The following is a 26234-nucleotide window of genomic DNA, read 5'->3' as shown; positions in this document are numbered from 1 at the left end:
TGATTTCTCTCATTACTTGCGGTCCTACTATTGGATGAAACACTTCTGCCATTTGTTTAGGAGGTATGCATCGCACTTTCCCCTTCAGTTGACACGAGGTTACCGTTACATAGACGTCCACAGGCAGATCTTCGTGATGTCGCAGGAAGAAGGCAAAAATCGTAACAAGGTCTATAAAGTCGTGTTAACGGGAGGTATGTGCACGTTGTTTCTTGCATTTAATGTTTGTAAACCTGAGAAGAGCACGTGGTCTCAATTAACTCTAAGTTCTTCTTGTGTGTCATTGAAACATAATATTGATGCTGATCCTGTAAGATAAACTGGAACGATATTCTTTAGTAGTAGTATCAGTATCTTATGATTATTTATCTTTATTTTCTCGTCCACTAATTCTTTTGTTATGTTTATTAAACAATAATAAAAAATTAATCCTCAATTTTATTATATAGTTGGTTTTAACATTAACAAATGACACATGATCATTATAAATTAATTTAGATTCCATGTGAAGCATCCTTAAGTTAAATTACTTGTCAACGAAGTTTTACATAGTCTTTAACCTTCAGAGACATCGTCTTAATTATTATATAATTATAACTGTTCAGTGCAAAATAATTAATCCTATGGCAAAGATTATAGTAGCAATTGCATATTTCCCCCACCTTTTAAATTAAGTACTTATATAGTGGTGAAGTTACTTAAGTATCAGAAGTTATCTGTTTAATACATGTAAAAAGTGATATATTTTCAATGGTAAAAACATTACATCATGACATGTTATGTTCACTTTTGAAAAAAAAATCACAGGCAATGCTTTTGAGTAAGTATATGATAAATAGAAGGTTAAAAACTCTCCTTTAATTTCAGTAGTTTCAATTATATTAGAAGATTGTTTTAAAAATCTGTCTCTTGAAATAAATTTACATGTAGGAACATGGTAGAATATTCTTTCTGTATCTATAGTGAACTATGTAGAAGTTTTTAATTGGTGGTAACTCCAGAAAAGTTTCAAAATAATGTTTTAACCGACCTTTGTCCAATCGGATTGTAGTAGGGCGAAGTTAAGACATTGTCACTCATGACTTAATATTCATTATTTCTTTGATGTTTGATATTACTTCATCCCTCTATCTATTATAGACATCGTTGTTCCCTTGTGAAAGAGTTTCAAATCACTTTCAAAGTTACATATTTATAAGATATACTAAACCTTGATTTGTCACTTATAACTATTGATAGATATTTTTCCTGATCATCTTTGTCATTTCTAATTTACTCCATTAAAAACTCTTTTGAAAAACTCTCTCTTTCCCCCACTCTCTCTCATTCAAGTCACAAGCAGTTATGTCTCAACTCCACTTCTTTGATCTGATTGGACAAGGGTCAGTCAAAACATTACGTTAAAACTTTTCTGGAGTTAATGCCTTTTAAAAGCTTCTACATAGTTCACTGTATAGAAGGCTTAAAAATCTTCAATTTTGATCCACAGCTATTGAAATTTTGACTGTATTGTAGTGTGAATTATGTCAGTCTTATCAAGCATCTTTCAAAGAATGTAGAAAGACATAATTCCCATCACCAAGGAATACCCTTAACAAGTAGCACTTTGCCTTTACCTATGGTATGCAAATGTATATCCTGTTACATGAATTTTCATTTTGCAAGAAGTGACAAATTCGAATGTTCACAGTACTAATGCAAGATCTATAAATTGTTGACCTGTTTGTTTTGTTAGCCATCATCAATACATGTATTTACATTACACAAACATTTTATAATACACCAGTAGCTATAGAGCGTTAACAACTTCCCCGTGTGTCCTTGAAATAATTTTTCTAGAAACTGCTAGAGCTTTGTAAACTGGTGCAGCTAGCTATCTCAATGTTATATATTTGATATTATAATGCTCCAAACTGACAAAGCAAATGAAGAATTTGCAGATAGTTGATTAATGAACTCTTTTGTGTGATTTTGCCATCCATACACAGCATTTCACCTACCTCAAATAATGCAATTAAAATTGTACTGGATTGCGTTATGCGTTTTACATTACATTGAACAATTTTTTTGCATTTTATTTTTAGTGCCCTAGATAGCTTCTTCAGACTATCTGGAATATTAGATAGCCCCCTTCTACTTATTATCTCCTGGTTTCCAGGATGTTTTTAGATTTTATGAATAATCACGACACTTTTATTATCGTAAGTCAATCATGTTCATTTGATCTCTGTGGCCTGACAATGCAAGTCGGAGCGAGAGCTCATTTAAAGTCATTGATGCATCATTAATATCATTAATTGATAATTATTCATTTGTACTTTTTACTCCTTCTCCTTAAAACATGAAATCAGAGTGCTGAATTTGATATAGGACCTGATATGAGGGAAGTTTGTTGTTGATAAGGTTTAACCTGAAAATAGTCCTATTTTAAGATGTTACTTCTGATATGCATGTAGTATATAAACCAGTTACAACTTCAAATGTATATAAAAGATGCAAACTATATTTCAATATTTTTGTTCAATATTTCATAAGAAAAGACATTGTGTATGCTTCAAGTGAGAAATGCTTTTAAGCAGATGTTAGAAATTCAAATATACAGGTATCTAATTTACCTCAAATCCTGACACTTTTGATCATATGGAGAAGCATATGCAGTTTAAATTTTTTTTTTTTTAATCAAGCCCTAAATGTTTGTATCTTGTCAATGAAGCTAAATTAGCATAAAAAGTACTGTAATCAAATATGTAGGAGGGGAAGGGAAAAAAATGACATTATGATGGTATGCCAAAAAATGTCTGGGAGTTAAATGGTTTAGTTGGTTTCTATTTCTGAAATCAACAGGGGATGGACAGGCTGTTTAGTGGTGACTGTCAGTTTTCTGTCTCCCCATGGGGTCAGGAATGTATGTGTGGAGTTATTTTGATGGCAATGGATGTACTTGTCGGTGTTGGTTGTCATTTGTGTTTGTTTTTCAGGGCCATGTGGAGGGAAAACCACCGGCCAGGCCAGACTTAGCTCCTTTTTTGAGAGCATGAACTGGAAGGTGAGACATATTGAGATCAGAGTTCACAGCAACCATCCATTTATTATCATCATCAGGCATTGGTGTGATTGTCCGGCACGGATGTCAAATGTCTGACTATGTAAAAAAAAAAATCTCTTCTTGATTCAACATACCAGAGAAAAAGCCTCCTTTATGCATATAAAGTGTATCAGATTGCTGCACAAAAAGAAAACAGATAGAGAAGTGAACACCAGATATTGAACATGACTCCAAAACTAATTGCACTTTTATCCCGAAGAGCAATGACATCTGATTAATGTCAGCATTAATGTCAACACGTACCTTATTAGTTTCATTTAATCAGTACTGCACATTGGATAAGGATTTGGTCTCTGTGCATTTTCTGTGAAATCTCCAATATTTTATCTAGTATATAATATATGCTTTCAGTGTAATCATGAACTAGATAATGGTTTTTTGTTTTTTTTCTCTTAAGCCAATGTTGATTCTCATGCATTGATTTTCTGATTTGTGATGTAACACAATGAGAAAACAAAAAACCTGAAATGAAATATTTTATTTCAGGTCTATCGATTACCAGAAACAGCTTATATATTCCTTAGGTAAGCCCATTTGTTTGGAATTTTTATAAAGGCGAACAAGAAAAGAACAGTATGACTAGCATTGTACATGACTGTTAGGGACTATTAATATTACATTTATAGAAGTTGTTGTGCTCAACCATTAGCGAGTTCGATCACAAATTAGGTTGCTGTAATTCAATTAAAATGAAATCAAACTCACTTTAGTCTGACTAAAATGAAACCATGGTTCAACCAGCAGAGAGACTTTGGTCAAGGTTTTTAAAGATGGCGGAAGAAAGCGCAGCATCCTAATTTTGCTTTTGTTAAATCAGCATAGCATACTCTCTGTTAAATTTTAGCATACACTCATAGGAATTATTGCATTAACATGCCGTTTTCCTTCCTTTTTGAATTAACAATAAAAAATGAGTAGCAGTTGAGAAGCAACTGACATCTTTCTTATTGTTTTAACCTGGCATTGACCAATGTGAATTTGAACATGACGTGCACTATAAGTTATTCTTACTACCAGGGTTCAACTTTAGATGGTGATCAAACTCGATCAAACTCGCCCCATATCTTGGCTAAGACTTATGTTAGCCCTGTCTGTCCATCCATCTTTTAGTAAAAGTTTTTAATGATTTTCATTGGTAACTTCCAGACATTGAACTAAGTTTTGAGTTGAAGCCATACTGTAATAATACCAGTATGGGGAAGTACATTTAATGAGGAAGTCTTTCTTTGATAAGGTTGCCCATTAGTTTTGATAAGCTGCTGCTTGGCAATTTTCATTCTCACCTGTTTGACTATTCAATTTGTTCTGACATGTCTATAGTCTTATTACATAGTATATATGTAATGCACTTATATTATCCGATCAGGAGCCAGCATACACAACATTGGAACTATATACCGGTACATGTTTTGAATTGATTTTCATGACTTCTTAAATTTTTTTCAGTGGTGGTGTTAAATTTACAAGTCTCTCCAAAGATGATGGTAAGTTTTGTACAAATTGAGTTTGTTAATATTTAATTCTTTTATATGTTGTAAACAAGTTGAAGCCAATTGACAAATTAATAAAAAGAACAATATATAATATCTAATTATCTATTTCTAGCATACCGACTCCAAAGGAATCTCATAAAAACCATGATGCAGATTGAGGACACATTTTTTGATCTGGCCAACACCTGTGAACAAAACTGTCTGCTTATCTGTGATCGAGGCCTCATGGATGCCTCAGCTTGTATGTATAATGTCAAGGTGTCCTAGGACAACATTGGTGTTATATCCAGCTGAGATAAAATTCCTAATCATATCAATTGTTAGAGTGATTTTGATTAGAGTATAAATGTTTTCAAAAGATTATTCTTAAAAAAAGATCTCATTAAAATGTTTTGCATCAAATTGAAAAATGTATCAGTAAACAAAGAAATATACTGTGATTGGATTGCTGAAAAGAGAGAACTAATTTTTGCATCATCCTGACAAAATGAAACTATTTACTCTACTTTTATCAGATTTGGATCCAAACGATTGGGAGAGGATGAAGGCTGAAAACGGTTGGCACTCGGTTCAGCTGCGAGACAACCGGTATAACCAGATCATACACATGGTGTCGGCAGCCAATGGCGCGGAGCCTTTCTACACACTGGATGGCCATAACACGCGGCACGAAGGCCTGGAAACTGCACGCAAACTCGATGAAATTACCGCAGCAGTGCGTAATCTGTTCTTTTTATTAAATCTGTGTGATTTTTCTTGATTACATTCAAAGATTACATATGAAACATATTAAAACTTAGGAGGATATTGAATTGTTGGGAGTAAATTGTCTTTCCGTTCTTTATTCATTTCTTGGATAATATCTGAGACTGTGATTTCAGGCTTGGGTAGGTCACCCTTACTATGATGTTATCGACAACAACACTGGCTTTGAAGAGAAAGTCAACAGAATGATCTCAGTGAGTGATTTTCTTTCTCACCAATGGGACACTTATTGCTGCGGTCAAGCTATTTGTTTACAAAAATTTATTGTTAATGTCTCTATTGTTGGCCTCACCCATGTACATGTAAATATACATCATTTGAGTTATAGTTATAACCAAGTCCTTGATATATATCTACTTGACACCACTTGACACTCCTGTGAAGTTTGACATACCAGTAAACATGTTTTGTTTCAGACAGTGTGTAGCAGGCTGGGTATAGAAGTCAATGACAGATTGAGCTCAGAGAGTAAGAAAAGAAAATTCCTGGTCAAGTCTCTGGCTCCAGAAGAGGTAAGCAAATTGTTACAATGCCTCTACAGTGAGCATTTGTTTTCATGTTTTTGTAGAGAACTGGCTATAGTGCCATAAAAAGTTATACAAGCTCACTTTACATATTAGTTTCACTTTAACATTATGAATATACAGTTGGAAAGTGAAACTGAGATCAGTCTGTGTGCAATCTGCAAGAGGCTTCAAATATCAACTTTATGGGTTCTAATATTAGGAGTTATCAAAATCAAGCTGTTTAAGTTTTATGGTTCTAAGGACAGACGTTATAATGTTTCTGTAGAGAGCACTTGTTACAATGTTACAATATTCAGATGACTGTACGTTTTGTAATCTTTGTGATAGGCATTCCCTGGCTTTCAGGACTTTGATGTACAGCATTACTATCTGTCCAGTCCCAGCAGAAAAACACAGGCCAGGATCCGAAGAAGGGGCCAAAATGGTAACTGTTTAAAAAACACTAAGAATACAATATCATTTCTGAGGAGAAACTGGGATGAGTAATCCGAGGAAAATATTTGAATTCGCAAACCTCCATATTTTATGTACCGAAAGATTTTTGAATTCTTTAACTTTATTGCAAAAAGTAATTTTGAAGAGGACATTTTCAGGAATTTTGCAAATACATCTGATAAAATAATTGTATATTAAGAATGTAAGGTCCTTCAGGACATCAGATTATTGTGAAAGTTGACCTACAACAGTGATATCAAATACCACTGCTTTGTTTCTAGGTAACTGGACCTACACCCACACCATGAGAAGACAAGTCCAGGACTCAATGGTGGAAATAAGGATGTCTATATCAGAGAAAGACTTCAATGTATGTATCATGAGTTGGCATAGGTGAAGTACAAAAGAACTATCAGTTAAATGGTACTGCATATGAGTAGCTAATCTGTTTACTGGTAAAATAACAGATAAAAATTTGTCATTTAGAACTCTCAAGGACTTATAATGTCTTGAAGACTTACATTAATAAATGAGAACGAGTAGAAATATTTCTTCCCTAGGTATTTCAGTAAAAATATATGTATGAATTTTACAACTATATAAATCATTCTCAGAATGAAATATTAGATATTTTCTATTTTCTGATTTCCTAATAGCGCAATTTTTTTTCACCATACAACTACAATGGAATGTGGAGAATGTGCAAGATTCTCGCATATTGTTGTATTTCTGCACTAGGGATTACTTTTCCTTTCAAATACATGGATATGAAAGTTATGATCCCCAATTTATGTCTAAGATTTACAGTTTGAATGAAATGGGTATTGTCAATTTCATATTATAAACAATATACATACCAGTATATAGGAAGTTATTACCCCGCAGCAACGACTGCGTGAAAGTAGAAGCTGACCAGTCTTGCTCATTTGAGTTACCGTAGACTTGGCTTTGTTAAGAGATATAAGGTATTGAACATAATTTCATTGGTTATGAATAAACAGAGTACATTTAAATGTTTTATTAGAAAAACGTCACCATTATCTTATTATTTCAGATTCTGCATGAACAAAAAGACTCCAAAAGACACCCAATCTATAAAAAGAGGCGGTGTTTCCTGTGGAACAATCAATATTTTCACCTTGACATTTACAAGGAACCAAGTCCAGAAAGGTTTGCTTCATGTTATATGTGTTCTCTGATCTGCTCAGTTTTAAGTCAACGGCTTAAATTTTAGCTGATTTTTTTACCGAGGTACAAGAATCAGTTTATTGTTAGAATAGCCGTCACTTTGCCAAAATAAATCAGCTCATCTGTTGGTCAGTCTCAATGAATTAGCTCAACTGTAGTTCAGTCTTGATGAATCAATTAAAGGGGCATGGTCACGATTTTGGTCAAAAATAATTTTTCCGATTTTAATATTGATAATGCTTCAAAAAGGCATTTTTAATAGGCAGGCGAAATTTGAGTGTCATTTGGTGAGTTATAAGCGAGTTACAGAGCTTGAAATTCTTCAGTGTGTAAACAAAGCATTTGTTAACATTTTGAACGTTGAAGTAAAACATTTCAACTTTAAATCTAAAAGGAATGTGTTAAATGTTAGGAACTGTGTATCTATGCTTAAAATAAATAAAAAGATAGACAAATAAGCCGGAAAAAGATTTTTTACTGGTATATTGAACCTATGTAAACAAAAACAGGGCACGAGCCTTGTTTACATGACAAATTGTAAGCCCTGTATCTTGCTTAAAACTCAACGACTGGCACCCAAATTTTATTTGATCATTAGAAAGTCATTCCTAAAGCATTGCAAATAATAAAAACAGCAAAATAAAATTTGACCAAAATCGTGACCATGCTCCTTTAAAGCTGTCAGTAGCTCAGTCTCAATGAATTAGCTCAGCTGTAGGCAGTCTTGCTGAATCAACTTGGCTCAGTCTTCAGGAAAAAAAAGCTCATCTATTGCTTATACTTAATGAGTCCTCAAGTCTTCCTGAACAAGCTTAATTGCTTGATCTACTTAAATAAACTCAGCTGTTGTATGACATACAAATTAATCTTTTGTTTTATGTTGCAGGTGCAAAGGTTTGATTTTGTTGGAGACATACACTGCTCTGAAAGGAGATGATCTCCCTTTACCTGATTTTCTAGAGATTGAGCGAGAAGTTACGGGTTTAACGGAATACTCCATGTACAATTTGTCTCTTAAAGAATGACATGCTAGCCCTCATAGAATTTATTATAGAATTTTTTTGTGCCCAAGTCGTAGAATTGAAATTAGCCGGTGCCTATGTGTATTTTTCTGTCCGGCCTTGTGTGTTGTTCTGTGTCATACATGTGTTCACTAGGAAGTGTATTCTGGTTCCTACATATCTTGGCTGGTGGACCCTTCTGTAGAAGAGACACCCCCAACAGATGTCTCAGTAAAATTCTCCCATTGTATTCTGTACTCTGTCCTTTGTATCTAGGACATGGGTTTTTATTTTTCCAGTGTATGTTTTTACATCCTGTAGTTTTAGTTACTGAAGCTTGTTGCTCATAGTTAGCTCACCAGAACTTAACACAACTTATTGTAATCCAGATTCTTCCATGGGTAATGTGATCCCTGTAGATATCTTATAACATCTACACAAGATGGTTGATTTAAGTGGTGTTTCTAACTCCCCCCCCCCCCCTACCCCCATCCTCAATATTTCTTCAATGTAAAATCCTACAAAATGTTTTGCACTGCAAAATTCAAGGCATCAAAAACCATATCTTTGAGATTAGATACTTTGTGTATTGAAAACCAAAGCTCATCACCAACTCCCATATGAACTTGCATTTATTTCTGTAACAATCGTTGTACAGTAACGTTCATTGCTCTAATGGAAATGCATTTAGCAATTGTAGGTATGAACGAAACAAGTTTATCAATGGACTAGATGTTATCTACAACTCATTGAAAGTAATATGAAATACAGTAAATAATTATATGGAGCCAGCTATTTGGTAGATGGCCAACAGGAAATAAGAAATGCATTGAACAAATGATACACGTACAAGTAAACACATCATATACATGTATTTCAGATGTTAAACTGGATGATAAGGAAATTATTACATGCTTTCTTATGTATTTTTGGGAGTTGATTTTAATTAACTCTCCTATGCAGTTACTCTGTCAAACCGAAAGTGAAACAGTGTTTGGACCTAAGCACAAATCATCACCGCTGACAAGACTTAGATCTTGAAAAAAACAGATAAATTTGGTGTACTGTATGCTGAACCATTAATTTTCAAGGAAACATATTTATAAATACTTTGAAAATAGTCAGATTTTAAATAGTACGAACAATTTAGATATTTTTTGTAGTCGTATGTATTCCTACGCCAGAGTTCAATTTAGTCTCGTTCAACCATACGCTCGGCTGGATCCGTAAATCTCCGACAAACGGAGAGTCTTTCTTGGTAGTTGGAGATCAACGGAGAGAGCCGAGCGTCTGGTTGAACGAGACTAGAGTTCAATATTGCTTGGATCCAGACATGTGTACTATTTTTAGAAATATTTCGATTACTGATACATAGTTTGATGGAATTAACACATGATTCATATGGAGTTTTCTCGAAATTCTTGTCAGAAAAGTTAGAGAATTCATATTCTAAAAATGTGTGGAATAAAAATACAGTTAAGAAACTAATTGCCACGCAAAATAACATATCGTTGATTTTAAAATTAATAATGATCGATAAAATCAACTCCCGTCAGTACTTCAGTACTTTGATTAAAAGATAAAAACATAACTTCAATGTCTGTAATAAATCAATAATTGACATAAATGATGAACCCTGAGGGGAAGAAATTAACCTAATGTGATCCCAAAGTTTCTCATTGCATTCAAACAATGTGTAGTCAGAAGCGAAAGTAACTTAACAGAATCTCAGAAATCTCATGTCTTTGAAATTTAATTGTAACAATCAATGTCAGCTCAAGGTAAATGAAACCAACATTCCAGATATTGCTTCTGTTTTTTGCATGTACTGTTGCCATGAAATGCAGGGTCTGTGAGTGAAAAGGGTTTGCATGAATTTGTTTATACTGAATTAATTAAGTAATGTTAGGTTGCTGACTTCTAAGAATCTCAAAATTTTAATAGCAGATACATTGTATTTAATAAATAACTGTATCTGTGAGACGGAATTTAATTTGAGGACTTAACTTGATTAATGGACTTGTAAGTTTAGTCTTGTTAAATTAAGTCGTTAAAGTTCTTTTATGGTCAAAATTTTATGAAATTTTGGTTACAATTTGCTTGATGATTTTTTTACTACTCGAATACAGATAAATTAATTGGTTACAAACCTGTATGTCATTTCGGATTATTTTAGATTTTGATGACAATGAAGTGAAATTTTTTTCACTTTTTTTTTTCAAGAATATACCGGTAATGACAGCATTTTCAATACTCTGACTTATTCTTTTGTAAGTTTTCTCTAGTCAAAGTAATATGCATGTAGTTCCAATGGTAAAAGCATTGCTAATCATGAACTGATTTGACAAGGAGTTATAAATATTCTTCTCTTTTTACGTTTTTTTTTCTAGAACATGATGGTGCCAAACATTGTTTTCCATCAGTAGCAAATGCAAATATTTTCTATGTAGAATTATTTTCATTTTATTGAAAAATATTTAAACTTGCATTTCATTGCATGACTTTGTGAATTTTTTCTGTTGAGTTTACATTATTTCTTTGCTTTTTATTTTTGTTGAAAAAGCATGGTATATGGGTATATTTTGGAGGTAACTTTGCATTTTCAAATGAATATGTCAAAAATCTTAATTGTATTCTCATATATTTTTTAAAAAAATGAAATATTAACTTGGAACCAATTGTATAATATCAAATATATTTCTAATAATGTTTTCATTATTTTTGTCTGAACAAAAGAATGTGATTTTATTTTAACAATATCTTGATTTAGGCAGCAGTGCTATTGTGTAGGCTATGCATTATTATTCTGGTGTGTTGTTAGCTTTGTATACATGAGGGTAAGGCATTTCTATTGTAATTTTTTTTTTAAAGTCTGTAAATGACTTATTCATTCACTGTGCATAATTTCTATGCACAGACCTTTGGTAATCTCGTTGGACAAGGAAATGTTTCATTGATACTTTTTTTGGACTGGTTTCCAAGGATACGGGGCATTATTTCTGTTTCAAACTGGCAACACATCTCCCCTGACCAGCAGATTTGGACAGACTGTTGTACACCTATACTTATTGTAAAAACACATACTGCTATTTCATTGTTGTGTTATGTAATTATTTTTTCTAAGATTCCGAACCTGCTCGTTGTTGCTTTAATTTAGCTGAAAATGTTTTTGTTTATATGAATCTGTTTTCTTCAATAAGGTTGAGTAGAATTTTGAATTAACAAACTATCTGCTGTTCAACTTGTTCTCTATTTTTATCTCTCTGATTGTTCACACCTCTGATTAATGCACCCTCTCATTGTCATTGTTAAGTCTCGATATATGTATCACCCATTAAAGAATCGGACAGACCTTTATTATATCATTAGGACAACCCTCTGTTTAACATGATAACTCTGTGTAATTACAAGCACGTCTATAAATAGACACACCCCCTCACCTCTCGATGTGCCTGGTACTCACTTCCGTGTAGAAACTTCCTGTTTTTTTATAGACAGGAATTGCGCTGCCCCCGTTCCTCCTTCCGTTTACAATAATCAAGAAATCCTGATCTGTTCTCGGTGTTTCTGATGATTATTTTTTTTTCCTGTTGCTGTTGTGATCAAACTTATTTCAATTCATCATGTCGTAACTCAAATATTGCGTGACAAGTTTGCAGAAATAAAACTGTTCATCATCGACCATGTATTTTGTCTTTTTAAAGTCTTGCAGTATGTTTATACATTAATTAATCCATCTATGTATGCATCTTGTTTATTTCTTTAAACTTATCTAGTAGAAAATAAAGTGTTTGCTGTTACTTGTAGAACCATTTTTTTTAAAGCTTGAACTTTGGGTAGTTGTGTCAAACAGCAGTGTGACGTATGCCTGTCTATTTCATTGCTGGCCACTCAGCCATGACTCTTTATTGAAATCAGATCTGGCTTTTGATCTAAGACTATGTAGTCTGTGCATATTTCTTTCAACGTCAGCGTTGTTTTCAACTTGTTCTAACGCAAGAAATATTTCACCAATGAATTTTAAATGTAAAGATCCTATCGCGAATTTTCCGTGAAGTTGCGGTTAGCCCGGTAGCATGCCAATCGGCTTTCTGCTATAAATACTACCCAACTTTCACGAACGTATTTTGTATTTGTATTGTAAATTGTAATGTAAAAGTTCTTAAAATCCATAAGGTGAATTCAGGGGAAAGCTCAATTCGTTACGCTCGCTCAAGTTTACGCTGAATAAAAAACTTTAAAACGGAACAAAAGTTCAACAAGTTGTATATAAGTTGGTAATTAAACGGTACATGGGGTTCCAATGAAAACCGATTCTCGGAGTTCCGAGAGAACACCCTAATAACGTGCGGAGATTCCAGCACGGACATTCTGATACAATTCTTTGCACAAAATCGACACTAACGTGCGGAAATCCAGCACAGCTAGCCCGATATCACACACACTCCTCTAACGTGCGGGGTTCCAGCACAGTTAACCCAACATAACACTCTATGCTAACACTCCAGCACAGTTAGCCCAACCGTTCTCTTCTATAGTCTGTCCCAAGTTATTGCTTCCATCGCTTTTTGATGATTTTTAATAAAATTACACATACCTGTGATAGAAATACAGTTGAAATCGTTAAAAGGGAATATATCCACGATATCTTTATTGAACAATTATCCCTTTCCACTCAGAAAAGTTCACAGGAACGAAAACAGATTCCTTATGGAGATTTATAATGGGGAATGTTTACATCTTTTCTCCATTCGGAATACACTCGGAATACATCGCGAAATTTTTTAAACGTTATCATCCGGGCTTATTAATGGCTGTTGCAATGCAAAATCTCCGTAGACTTTCAATTTTGGGATGTGTATTGAAACCTGAAGCGGTAGAGGGGGCGTTTCAAAACAGATAATCTGGACATTTTTCATATTAGTGGATGAACGTAGTTTGAGCACAAAGGTATTTACTATTATTGAAATATCAAGCAAAAAGTGGTGGAAGCAAAAACTCGGGACAGAGTATAGATCTTAAACCATTCTCTCTTACAATTATTTTTTTGACAGGCATTGCTTTTTTATGACAAAGGGATAGTAATGGCATGCCAGAAAAGTAAACATTCACACATACATAGCTGTTACGATAATTTCACACTTCTATTGTAAATAATTTAATTTGCCTGGAGATTAAGTAAAGAAGATATCAAAGACTCACTCAGTGACCAGGTGTTAGGAGGATTAACATTTTTGTCACATGAAAGCATATCCGTTTGTTTGCTTTGTTATTTCCTTTTTAGTTACAAACTAAATTGCGTAGTTAATTTAAGAGAAAAAAATTCAACTTAAGTTCTCATAGCAGCTTGTAAATTTTAAATCGATAACCAGATTGTTATAGATAAGTTTAGAAATCTTCGAATTCGATTTTAAACTTTTAATGTAACAAATAGATAGCAACATCCTACCGAAGGTCCAAGGTCTTGTTAAAATGTTTATCAATCTGTTTGCCAGTAGCGAAGTGACTGTGTACATGTATGTTGTGACGGAACTGTCGGGATTGAGATAGGTCCACCACAAACCTTCGGTCCTTGTCAAGTTGTGCTCATCTTCACGATTTCTACGGTCTAGAAATGTTTTTTAAAAAAAGAAAAGAAATTCCATCAAATAAATCGACGTTTTTTTGAAAGAATTCATCTTATAATCGTGGAAGGTGGTTCATGCAGGTGGCAACGCACATCGAAAAAAAAATCCGCATTTTGAAAAAAAATTAATTGAATTGGATAAGTTTTATGTGTGTTTATGTAAATGTAAGAAATGGACCTTGTCACAAACACAGGAATGTAAAAATGTGCATTACAGATTACAGTTCAAATCCCCGTCATTTTGTTTTGTACAAACTATGTGAAAGGAAACGGCCAGATTAGGATTAAATGTTAAACACAAGATATGCAAGTACCATGTGACGTGATTAAAAGGAATTTCCTATTCTGAATAATTTCATACAAATAGGACGAAATTAATTGATAAATGCATTTTAAAATTCATGCTTCCAGTTACTAGTATTTTATGAATTCGCAGTTCTGACAAATTTCTACGAATTTGAGAAACAGTTTCCGTGTCTTTTTGTCACTTCATTGTATTTGTGTTCTATCCCATTTACCTGTAACTGCAAATGTCCCGGAACTTACATAGCTGTCTAAACTTTTTTTGGCTGTTACAGGTAACTTATTGGAAGGGTGCAGGGTTTTGTAAGATTTCTCTAAAAAATCGTGTCTGACGACCAGTAAGTTGCATGGAAATAACGGTCAATTCTTCCATTGGAGAGGTTCACTCGGCACATGCGCCTCGGCCGATTCGTACCTCGTCTAATGAATCAGCCGAGTTTTACCGAATGGTTGGAGGATAAATGAGGACTGGCGCCGAGTTTGGCAACAGTCCTCGGGAGTATGATCCTCATTGCAATTGTAGGTAAAATTTTGATCGATCATTAAACTATGTAGAAAAAGCCCTTTGCAGAGACATAAATAACTGTTATTTATGTCTCTGCCCTTTGACAGTAAACTTCAAAATTACTAAATAAGACATCATTTCGCAATCAAAACATCTTTTATTATATATATAGCCGCTGTCAATTAATGAACTGAACACTGATAACAATGCGTTTGTTGGCAGGTTTAAAATTGATCCTGTTTAAATTTGGCATTGCTCTGTGATAACGATCGAATTCTTTAAAGAGAAAAAATATTAAAAGAGATGTATACCAGTTACTCGTGTAAGAACTCAATATAAAATTTCCTGTAAAACACACAATGTATAAACACACATCTGACGTGCTTTTACAGAACCCCTAAACACACACACGTGATGAAGTGAAAATACCTTCCAAGTGCCTACTCGCATAACGTGATCGGAAGCATCCATGAATCATTGCACGTGCACCACACAAAGTAACACAATCATAATGACGATGTACAATTCAAAACAGAACTGTTAAATTTCTGATGATATTCATTTGAATACAGAGATCGACACATCACGTAACCTTCTGTCCTTAGTGGTGATCAAGGCGTCACCGATTAAACAGTTGCAAGAGGGTGTTTGCATTTAGCCGCCTACATGTATATAATCTTTCTTCTCGTTTTTTTTTTAAATCTACCCTGTCCTTTTTGTCATCGGTGAGAAGACACTAAAGGGGCTACTCTGCCGAACACGCGCGTCCTCCCGGCAGATGGCGCCACTGAGGAGTACACGTGACTCTCGGGGGCGGGAATTACATTCAGTGGTTGGTACTCCATATCGGCAGGTATCGTCATATAGTGAGATTCCTCGTTACCGCTGCCTTTTGACCCCTCAGTCAGTTGTTCTTTGCTAGAAAACCAGGATGCATAATCATTCTCGTTTTCTTTGACACTTGGAGGGTTGTCTCTCGCTTTTCTGTGACGTCGATTTCTGCGAAAATGAACGGAACAGGTAATCATATCTTATGCATAGGTAGCAGGCTTGGGGTAATGCTAAATGTAATGGTAATGCATTGCAATGCATTACATGTTTTCAAAGTAATGCTAGTAATGTGTAATGCCTCAAAATTAGCATTACAAGTAATGCTAATGTAATGCATTACTTTCCAAAATCTAGTGTAATGCTGGCATTACATGGCATTACTTTGCATTACTATGCATATTTATGCATGTTCACTTTAAAAAATGTGATGAATAAATGAATAGTTGAAATTGAACTTGATTAAAAGAAAGATATAATTCTAATTAAGAAAAAACATGTTCTAATTGTACATGTTTTATTAAAAAAGGTTTTTTAAAATTCATTTTTGAATTGTTTATATTACTGAAGATAACAGCACAATTTCATAACTTTTTTTAAAAGATTGTTATTATTAAGAGTTTTTAATCATTTAAACAATTTACTCCAATTAGTTTGCACTTCAATAAGAAATGTGTCAACAACACACTATGCCTCCAGGATAACCCAAGTATCAAAACAATCTATTGTTATAAGAAGTACTAGTGCTAAACACCCCAATCCCCTTCCCTTCGCTATGTCACAATAGAATAGGAGACAGACATGCACATTTAAAAGCAAAATGAATGCACTGCCATCCATGATGAAAATCAATATCACTTCCAATATTATAACCCATTTGAAAATAATCTTACTTATTTTCTCTCCCTTTCTCTCTCTCTGTCTGTCTGTCTGTCTGTCTCTCTTGTATATTAATTACACTGTACATTAGTTTGGACTGATAGAAAATACAAGATTTATGTATTTAATCTATTATTGCACTTAATATATCCTAAGATAAAGATCGTCAAACAGTATTTTCCAGTCCAAGCTTTGACTGCTCCTACAAAACATTAATTTTATTTAGTACAGCCCGGAAGATGGCTGCATTTAAAAGATGAACCCATTGAAACTTCGATCATAAAGTGCAACAGCAATCTTTTGTCTTAAAGTGTCCTCCGTAAAAAGAAATACGATTAAAATATATTAAGAAATATAACTGGGAAAAATCATCTGTTTATAAATTAATAAAATTTAGTGTCCAAAATTATACAGATTTGTGTAATCTGGAGATATATCTATATTTAGCTTTTAAAAACCGCAACATTATTTCATAAATTGTTTTTTTGTTACGCATGTTATCCTGTGTCTCTATTTCATATCTGATATTGTATCATGTCAAATGTCTATAAATATCATTTTACTTATGTAATATGTTGTTCATATTGCCACAATATGATTATATATTGAGCAAATAAAGAATGACTCTTGGTTATTCATTGAATTTGAACCTGATACTGAGCATGAAGCTGTAGATATGTTAAAGAGTGTTGTATATTTAAAACATGTTTATACTCTTTATAAGCTTTACTTTAAAAAAAAAAGTAATGGTAATGGTAATGCATTACTTTACTCATGTAATGGTAATGTAATGCATTACTTCAAGAAAATCAAGTAATGGTAATGGTAACTTAATGCCCAAATTCATGAAGTAATGGTAATGTAATGCATTACTTTACAATGTAATTCGCCCCAAGCCTGATAGGTAGGTACCAAATATTAAAACAATGTATAATAAGAATATACATGCAAAAAATTGAAGAAGGCAAGAGAGTATAATTTTTTTACAGATGTCAAGGAAGTATTCTTCCTGCCATTTACATGTTTTGCGTAATTTACAAGATAACAGACCATAGAACTAAAAAGCTTTTAAAGGTTATAGTTTGCGTTAACGTGTGTTTCTTTCATATTGTTCATACCTTTTAACCAGCACGCATATTATGACCAGTAAGACTAGGAATGAGAGCACCAGTGCAGCCCCAATGGACAGAATATGGGCGGCACTCAGCCCAAGACCAAACACGGAGATCTCTGCAAAAACATGAAACACCATTCTCGTGAAAAATAAAGAAAGAAAAATGGAGTTTGTTGGTGTTTGTGAATATCTTGGCCGGTTATTTTACCATTTTTGTCCGGTTTCCATGGCAGTTCCTCTATTTCAGGCAGAGAGCGACTTGTGGATTCAGGCTGTGTCACGTGATCAGAGGTGGGCGGATCGGAGATGGACAGGTCGCGGAACACTGGCGCTCTGTCGTCTGTTGTTGTCTGGACCTTGTATTCTGTGATGGTCAGGGTTGTCAGCAGGTCGCTTAGATCTGTAAGAAGTCACAGATGAAATACGAAATTTAAAGCAAAAGCTATGAACTAGACATCAAACGTCCGCCGCATACTTGCATACGGGCCTTGCATACCATTCAACTGTAATATTGTCAATTAAACCGTTTTTGTCTGTCTCTTTGAGTGTGTGTGTGTGGGGGGGGGGGGGGGGGATTCGTGTACTAAGAAATATTAATCAAAGTACTGAAAGTACTCATAGGAGTTGAACTTGCATAAAGGACTATGTGCGGTTTTATGCATTTTTTGCCCCCAAAATCAAAGTTTTCGAAAGAACTTTAAAAATAAGGTGAAAGATAGTTAAACTCATATTGGAAATAAAGGTGTAAAAGGTTATCACTACAGTGACGTCATAATGTAGAAATGACGTCACGAAGATTGCATTATTTTGATAAATTGATGTTTTGTAGCAAAATATGGGTGTTTTCCGATGGTTTTTCGGCTGGGTAACATCGAGCGCAGGCTTGCTCAAGTACCATTTCTTAGTATAATGTGTATAACTATCTGAAGAAAAACATATGTTAAAATCGCACTTGAGCAGACCTACGCTCTATAATTCCGAATGAAAAATATAGTGCAAAAATGAGAATATTTTCATTTATATGCAAATATGCGGGAATTAGGTCATTTAGGTGACGTCATAGATAAACAGCGAATGAGCAATGATGACCAAAATCAAGATTTAAGTTATAGGCATCCTCTATACAATGATTTGTGACGATTTTATTTTTCTACGACACTATTTAAAAATTGATTGAAATCGGGGGCAGATATTTGACCATACCGCACATAGTCCTTTAATTTCAGTAGTATGTTTGTAGTTGTACAATGTACATTAATAACTAGACAACATTGAGATGGTCACCACCTCAAAGGGCCCTGCTTTAATAATAGACTGTTACAATAGAATGAAAAGAATTTCAAAGAATTTTGCTTTGTCATTGACCCATAAGTTTGAAATTTTCCATCTTGCTAAGAACGTTTCTTTACAAATAAAGATACCAGTTTGAGACGATTCAATAAACATATAGATATAGCCGACTCTAGGGCCAGAAAAGGATCATTTTACACAAATGATTCACTTATATTGCCTGAGAAAGCATCGTAGCAATGTGTTTTTAACACAAAAATAATTTGGCAGATCACATGGATTTAAATAAACATGTGTAGCATACTGACAAACGTGCTGATACAGCTCATCTCCATTTTTCAAACTGAAATCTATATCTCCTGAAGTCAAATCCAGAACTTCCTTTCAATTGAGATACTTTTACAAAATACTGATGAGTGCATTGGAAACACACTGCCTTCCTCGAATCCATTCTGGAAATATATTAGAACCTTGGTGAAAATTACCAACCACACTTTTTTCAACATCACTGCTACCACAAGCACCTTTTTGTTGTTTCTTCCTTTCATTAGAACAAGAAGGTGATATACATCTCTTTGGCATATTGGTTTCAATTTTAAAAACAAAATTCCCTCATAATAAGTTGATACACTGAACATACACATATAAATACGCTCTTTCCTTTTATTGATGTATGTCAGAAAAATAACTGTTCTAGTCCCATGTCCTTGATTTGCATAAAATTCCTCTCTTTTTTGAAAGTTCGTCTCCAGAATGTTCATCTCTTTGTTTGTTCCATTTACCATTGGATGCTCAACTCTACGATTTAATCTCAATAATCAATGTTAATTTTTTCATCTCCATGTTTTTCAACTCTTGATAAGTTCTTTATTTATTAAAATCAACATCACATTTTTTAGTTCAACCATACTTGCATTTGTTGTAAAGAGCAAAACTGAGTAAGATTTCTGGTATATAAGGGGTTTCAAATCAACCCTTTTTTATTTCACGGAATCAAAACATGCCAACTCATAAAACCTTGCCTCTTACACCCTGCAGCACAATGATTTCACAGATCACTACCATGTACAGTCATAGTAAATACTTTTGCACAAATTAATAAATACCACTAAAACAGCAACGTCATATCATGTACATACACTGTAAAAAGATATTTAATTACTTTCGAGATTCATTGCACTCAAGACTTCAATTATTATAACTTTCAGATTCGCAGACTAACAAAACACACTAAATATGGAACTCACAAATCACGACAAAAGTCTTTTTTTCAGATTCATTCTAAAATATTCAAATAATAGATTCTTATATCATAGACATGAACGTATATAATCAGAAGATTTTACATTGGTCTTATTCTACCTAAACAACAAAACGAAAACACGTGAACATCGAACATCGGCTTGCACATATACAGCTCTAATCTAACGAATTGATGACTTTTTAGTGAAAATACGAATTCGTGCAGTAAAAGTGATTTCAGCATTTACTTTGACATTGATAGGATTTGACAAAAACCTGATTTTCTTTTCTTCTCCTATAAGCAGTTTTCTTAGATCTTCTTCGAATGTAAACAAAACTTGATGACGCTATCGTGTATGAATATTTTAGTGTACGAAAAGTAAAACTAATTAATTTTCACGCGAAAACTTGTGAGGTATTCGTATACATGTACAATATACTCAGGGTATCTATTTATTAAAAGGTATAAAACAAACAATGAACTATTTTTCATTACACTCTATACATTGCAAAGCTGTTTCGCGCCACCGTGTCCGTCTCGTCAAGAGCACTCCTTTTAAAAGCACGTTTCGTTACAAAACATAAACAAAAACAATAATTCATTATACTCCAGATATCAATCTTAAATTAAATAAGAATTTAAATAGAAAATATGAAATTGATATTATTAACATCATATTTATCTGTTTATCGTAGAACACACTTGATTTGTCTTTATAATAAGCCCTAGCTGATACCTGAATAAATATTTGCATTTTTGTCATGCATCAAGACTGCAGTGCAAAAAATGAAATAATTAAAACAGAAATGGAAAATGCTTCGATCATTTCTGTTACATATGAAACTCCACTGAGATCATTTTCGTCGGTTTAAGAAAATTTTGCAATATTCCACGGAACTTTTTGCGAATATACGCTTAACATTCGCGAATAAACGCATATTTTACGCAAAAATGACGCCAAACTTTCGCCAAAAAAAAATCCGCATAATTTTAGGCATTATACACGCATCAGAAAATTTGGTATCCTTCAACCTGTGCTCGATAATGAATAAAGAGCATTTCGACGAAAATTGCTTCCTTCTGACTTCTGTTTGCTCTCCACCGAAGATATTTCAAAAATGTTCAATATGTAATTTCTATAGACAAATTCGTTACAGCGCAAACTTTGTTCAAATTAAAATTGTCTAAATAGCTTTCTGTGCATGGGAAATGACTTACACTTCCCCGAAGCATACATTTCTTACTTCCGTATTGATTATTTTCTTGGTATTTTTTAAAAATAGGGTTTGATACATCATTAAACATTTTTCACAATTTTGCCAAAGTTAAACCTTTGAATGATGTATGTAATAAATTCTAAAATGAATCGTTCTATATACAAAGTCGTCGTAAAAAGCATTTTAATATATATTGTATAATATGTTGCATCAAAATTCATCAAGTATTTTTTTTACTTCCAATTTCCTTATATTATGTTACATTCAATTTTTTTTTTCCAAAATATTATCCAGGCTGTCTTGATTTTTTTTTATCAAGATGAACTTTCGCGTTTATTCGCAAAAGTAACGCGTTTATTCGCAAAAGTTTCCCGTTTATTCGCGATAATAATATTTTTTATGAAAATGAGCTCAGTAGGCTTTCGTAATGATAATGATATCAAATCCTTTAAAGAAAAGGTAAAAAAAAATCAATTAAAATAATAAGTCAGAATCTTCCGAACTGATATTTACACATACGTTTATTTGTTCGAAGAAGACTTTAAATTAATCCTATACATGACTTATCACTAAGAAATAGTACAATTTGGACCGACAAGGATTTACACATATGCATGCATTGTTACAATAAAACCTTCCTAAATCGTAAATTACGACTTCATAATCCGTTATAAACAAAATTTCGTCACATAATACGTAAAAACGACTTTTGTATCATTAATACACCTGCTAACAACTTTTATCGGGTTATTATGGTTTTTTAAAACCCTTTTTAATTTTTCGTGAGAAAAAATGTTAAACTTAATTAAATTAAATTACATTTGCTGTTCAAATTCTTAAGCTAATGAAATAGAAAAAATGACTTTTTAAAACAAAACGTACCTGATGTGTTGTTACAAATGGAGGGCAGCAAGCTCCCACAATCACGGTAGCTAAAATTAACGCCAGTATCAGTACGAACCACAGTCTTGCATCTTGTTAGGAACCCTGAAAATGTAGATAACGTTATGTTTCTATATAAAACAAGTAGAATTTTAATATGTCTTGCCGTACCCTTGCCTATTAAAAAAAAAGAGGCCTTCAGGCCTTGACGGTCACCTGAGTCCCATATCCATCAAATTGAAATGTCAGAAAGTCTCAAGTTTGCATTTTAAGTTTCATTTTGAAGTCTAAACACTAATATGGGATTCATCTGACTGTTACCCTGCTATTATTGTTTGATGTTTGAAAATATTCAAATATAAAAAGCGGGTTGGGGGTTCAAGAGTCGGATACGGAGGAATCTCGGATTATCTATACCTTAGCTCCATGGGCCAAATTTTATTTGGGTAATAGAACACCTGCAGGCCTTTAATGGTCAATCTTTTCGCATATTCACAGTTTTATTTATAATGCACACAAAATGCATACAGCTTATTTCTACAATTAAATATACAGGATGTTAAAGTAGATTGTCTAATATAGAACATGTATTTAATTCAATATTGCCAAGTGAAAATTTACCGTATAGTTTTAAAGATGAAGTTCAAATTGTTAATGTACGACACACAGCAATTACCCTAAGTATATGGAATTAGAAGAATTTAAGATTGTTTAAGATTTAATATGATTTTACTATATAGCGATATTGGCCCTGCCATAGGGCCTGAACCCCTGACCCAGAGGCCATGAGTTTCATAATTTAGAGGACTTAGTTCGTGGACATCATACCCATACAATAAGTTTTCACAAACATGCATGGGAGTAAATGGAAGATTTTTAAGATCTAATACATTTTCACTATATTGCTATATTGACCCCGCCCTTCGGCCTGTATCCCTAAGCCAGGAGTCATGAATTTCACAATTTAGGTAGAGGATTCCATGGACATCATAACCATGCATTTAGGTTTTTCCCCAAATGTGTGGAAATAGAGAAAAAAGATTTTTTGAAAATTTGTCTTTTTTTCCTATATACCCCCACTTACGGTGCCTTTGGGGTGGTAGAGCCATAAATTTCACAATTCTTCTTACGATGCTTCACACCAAAAATTGTAACAATTAGGTTTTTAGATTTTAAGAAGAAGTTAAACTGAAAAATTTGTTAACGTGAATATAATATTAACGCACGACGGACGAAGACAAATTGCAATAGGTCACCTGAGTGACTCAGGTGATCTAAAAATCAAACAGAACACCCCAAAACAAAAGACCACAATTGCATTGGTTTTATCCAAACAAAATATAACAACAACTTTTGTTTCGTCTTATCAAAATACTGTAGAAGCACATATATTCATTGAGTTAAAACTTCGCTGTTTTTAAACCAAATAAAATTTCGTTGGGATTTAATTCCGTCGTATCGTAATCTAAAAAATGTATCACGTATCAACACTGTATATATAAATATTTTGGGTAAAAAAAATAATCATGGATTTAATAATTTTGTTGATTAATACTCCTAACGAAACTAACGAATTTAAATCCCCAACGAATATTTCTGCTTCTACAGTATACCAATTACGTTGATTTCGGCTAAACAAAATTTAACAATAACATTGGTTACTGGTGTAACTCTTACGTCATAAGAAAATATTGGCTTGATAAAGTTTATTTATACCATGCTTTTTTGATATATTAAGGGCATTAACCTGGTCTGTTGAAGTTACTGATGATCATGGTTCGGTTGGTTGGAAACAGGGACTTGTTGTACAGTTCATTGATGTCCTGATATGACGTAATGGAAGCGACGTCATAGCCGTCTGCACACTGCACCGCCATTCTAGTCAAACTACTAGACTGCGAACGTTTAACTAAAATTAAAGTATGGAATGTGTGACATTTAGTACCGTTAATTTTGGTACCCTAATTGGAACAATTAAAACCGAAAAAATTTCTGAATTCATTTGATTGGAGATTGACTTACCACAGATGAAATCCAAGCTCTGTGTGAGCGATCTAAGAGTTTTTCCAATCTCCAAACGTGAACAAAGCCCTAAAAAATAATTGCATTCCTTGAATTTACACAGCATACAATGTACTAACTAGTAAATAACGCGGAGAACTATCTATGCACGTCTATTTGCAATATCTAGGTGTTTTTTTTTACTAATTTTTCATTGGAAAATATGTACGTGTACAGCTAAATATTATTATTGCACTAGAGATATAAACTTGCAGCCCTATTTTGGTGACTTCACTTTCCAGGCGAGACCCAGATTCCCCTGCCCCCCCCCCCTCCCCCGTTTACTGTCGTGTTGGATATATCGTACCTTTGCGGGGACATCCAAGTTCTACACGTTTTCCGCTGACCCAGTAACTCTGCCCAAGCTTCAAGATGCCGGGGTCTCTATTGACCAGCTCTCCATCCAAGTAACACGTCTGCACCGCTGTTTCATAGTCAAAGGCTTCTCCTTGGGCCGAGCCTGTTTTGAATTCAATTATATAAGATTTGTGCCGATTTTTCCACAATAAATTTTATTTTTTTTTCTTTGAAAATGTGCGGATGCTATTCTCTGTTCAGTTGGATTACAGGCGCCTGACCTTAAAATATTTCTTTTAATGATAAAATTATTCCTTGTACAATGATAAAATCATATAAGTACTATAACTATAAACATAAGTGATAATTTTATAATTAAAAGAAATATTTTTTAACGTCAGGCGCCTGTCCCCAAGTTTTGGAGCACAATTCTTTTAATTGACTCAAGAAAACTACTCTCACAAGAAAAGACATGCCGTGTATATTTTTTTTCAAGATTTTTTAAATAAATCAAAATATTGAATTTAGATAGATAAACCTTTGTTAATTCAATAAATAGTTTAAAGTAGGAGCATAACTGATATTAAAATTGGAAATTTTCGTGTTATCGATGATGTCGAAATAAAATAAAGAGAACAATAACAAACAATTAAATTAACAAAACAAACCAACCAAACAAACAAACAAAATTAATTCCTGTTATTATAGAATATTTTACAATTGAGAGCATTACTTTCAACATAAATAAAGGTTTTTATTCTAATCAATACGTAACTTACTTACCAAATATGAAAATAACACAAAGCGTTAAGCTAACAAAAATAGCAAAAAAGCTGAGTAAATACATCCTCCGAAATTAAGTTTCACGACTGATAATGATAATGATACACTGTGATTCATATCGCTATATGCGCAGGAAAAGAAGTCACGTGGTGCGTTTTGTTTCATCCCATCCCCGCCTCTTTCATAGATTTTATTTTTGTTTACATTTTATTAATCTGCATCATGACCAATACAATTAGTGATTCTCCTAGATTATCATTCCTAGTATTCGCTCAGCCTAATTAAAGTTTTAATCCTCTTATATACTGCATAATCTTGTATTTGTCTTATATACTGCATAATCTTGTATTTGTCTTATATACTGCATAATCTTGTATTTGTCTTATATACTGCATAATCTTGCATTTGATGGACGCTTGATACACTTTTCACTTTGTGTGGTGTATACTTTATAACATGGAACACGTATTAGACATATGATTATATTTCAGTCATTCTCGCAAAAACATGACCCGAGGTAGCCCTCAATATCTACATGTAGCAGCCACCCCCCCCCCTCCCGCTTCGGCCCACCGCAAGGAAACTCCAGCGTTTGTGTATTATGTTTACATCAGATTATAATCTAGACGTACAAATATCTGTATACAGATATCTATAGACATATCTAAGGCAAACGTCCTTCTATGAAGTG

The 26234-nt window shown here is 33.5% G+C and overlaps 2 protein-coding genes across 2 annotated transcripts; one reads left to right on the top strand and one right to left on the bottom strand.

Moving 5' to 3' along the window:
- The first annotated feature begins 1 nt into the window (after position 1).
- LOC105343961 (TRPL translocation defect protein 14) lies at positions 2-12194 on the top strand. The gene is made up of 12 exons (XM_034461513.2): positions 2-194; positions 2979-3046; positions 3593-3630; positions 4553-4590; positions 4712-4840; positions 5115-5314; positions 5481-5558; positions 5781-5876; positions 6219-6315; positions 6608-6696; positions 7381-7496; positions 8401-12194. The coding sequence occupies exons 1-12, from the start codon at positions 35-37 to the stop codon at positions 8537-8539; spliced, it is 1248 nt and encodes a 415-aa protein (XP_034317404.1). The 5' UTR covers positions 2-34; the 3' UTR covers positions 8540-12194.
- Positions 12195-15086: 2892 nt separating this feature from the next.
- Positions 15087-25703, bottom strand: LOC105328467 (uncharacterized). Its single transcript, XM_011429346.4, has 8 exons — positions 25544-25703; positions 24771-24923; positions 24425-24493; positions 24150-24311; positions 22403-22507; positions 17979-18170; positions 17775-17886; positions 15087-15948 (listed from the first exon to the last, which is right to left on the bottom strand). The coding sequence occupies exons 1-8, from the start codon at positions 25605-25607 to the stop codon at positions 15669-15671; spliced, it is 1137 nt and encodes a 378-aa protein (XP_011427648.2). The 5' UTR covers positions 25608-25703; the 3' UTR covers positions 15087-15668.
- Between the last annotated feature and the right edge of the window lie 531 nt (positions 25704-26234).

The sequence above is a fragment of the Magallana gigas genome, chromosome 3 (assembly GCF_963853765.1).
Source record: "Magallana gigas chromosome 3, xbMagGiga1.1, whole genome shotgun sequence".
NCBI classification, from domain to species: domain Eukaryota; kingdom Metazoa; phylum Mollusca; class Bivalvia; order Ostreida; family Ostreidae; genus Magallana; species Magallana gigas.
This window is presented reverse-complemented; position numbering and strand designations above follow the sequence as displayed.

Coding starts and splice junctions, on each gene's coding strand:
- LOC105343961 (XM_034461513.2), top strand. CDS start 35: ATGAAACACTTCTGCCATTTGTTTAGGAGGTATGCATCGCACTTTCCC. Junction 5,315..5,480: donor TCGATGAAATTACCGCAGCA/GTGCGTAATCTG, acceptor CTGTGATTTCAG/GCTTGGGTAGGTCACCCTTA. Junction 5,877..6,218: donor AGTCTCTGGCTCCAGAAGAG/GTAAGCAAATTG, acceptor TCTTTGTGATAG/GCATTCCCTGGCTTTCAGGA.
- LOC105328467 (XM_011429346.4), bottom strand. CDS start 25,607: ATGTATTTACTCAGCTTTTTTGCTATTTTTGTTAGCTTAACGCTTTGT. Junction 24,312..24,424: donor GAGCTTGGATTTCATCTGTG/GTAAGTCAATCT, acceptor CTTTAATTTTAG/TTAAACGTTCGCAGTCTAGT. Junction 22,508..24,149: donor CAGTAACTTCAACAGACCAG/GTTAATGCCCTT, acceptor CTACATTTTCAG/GGTTCCTAACAAGATGCAAG.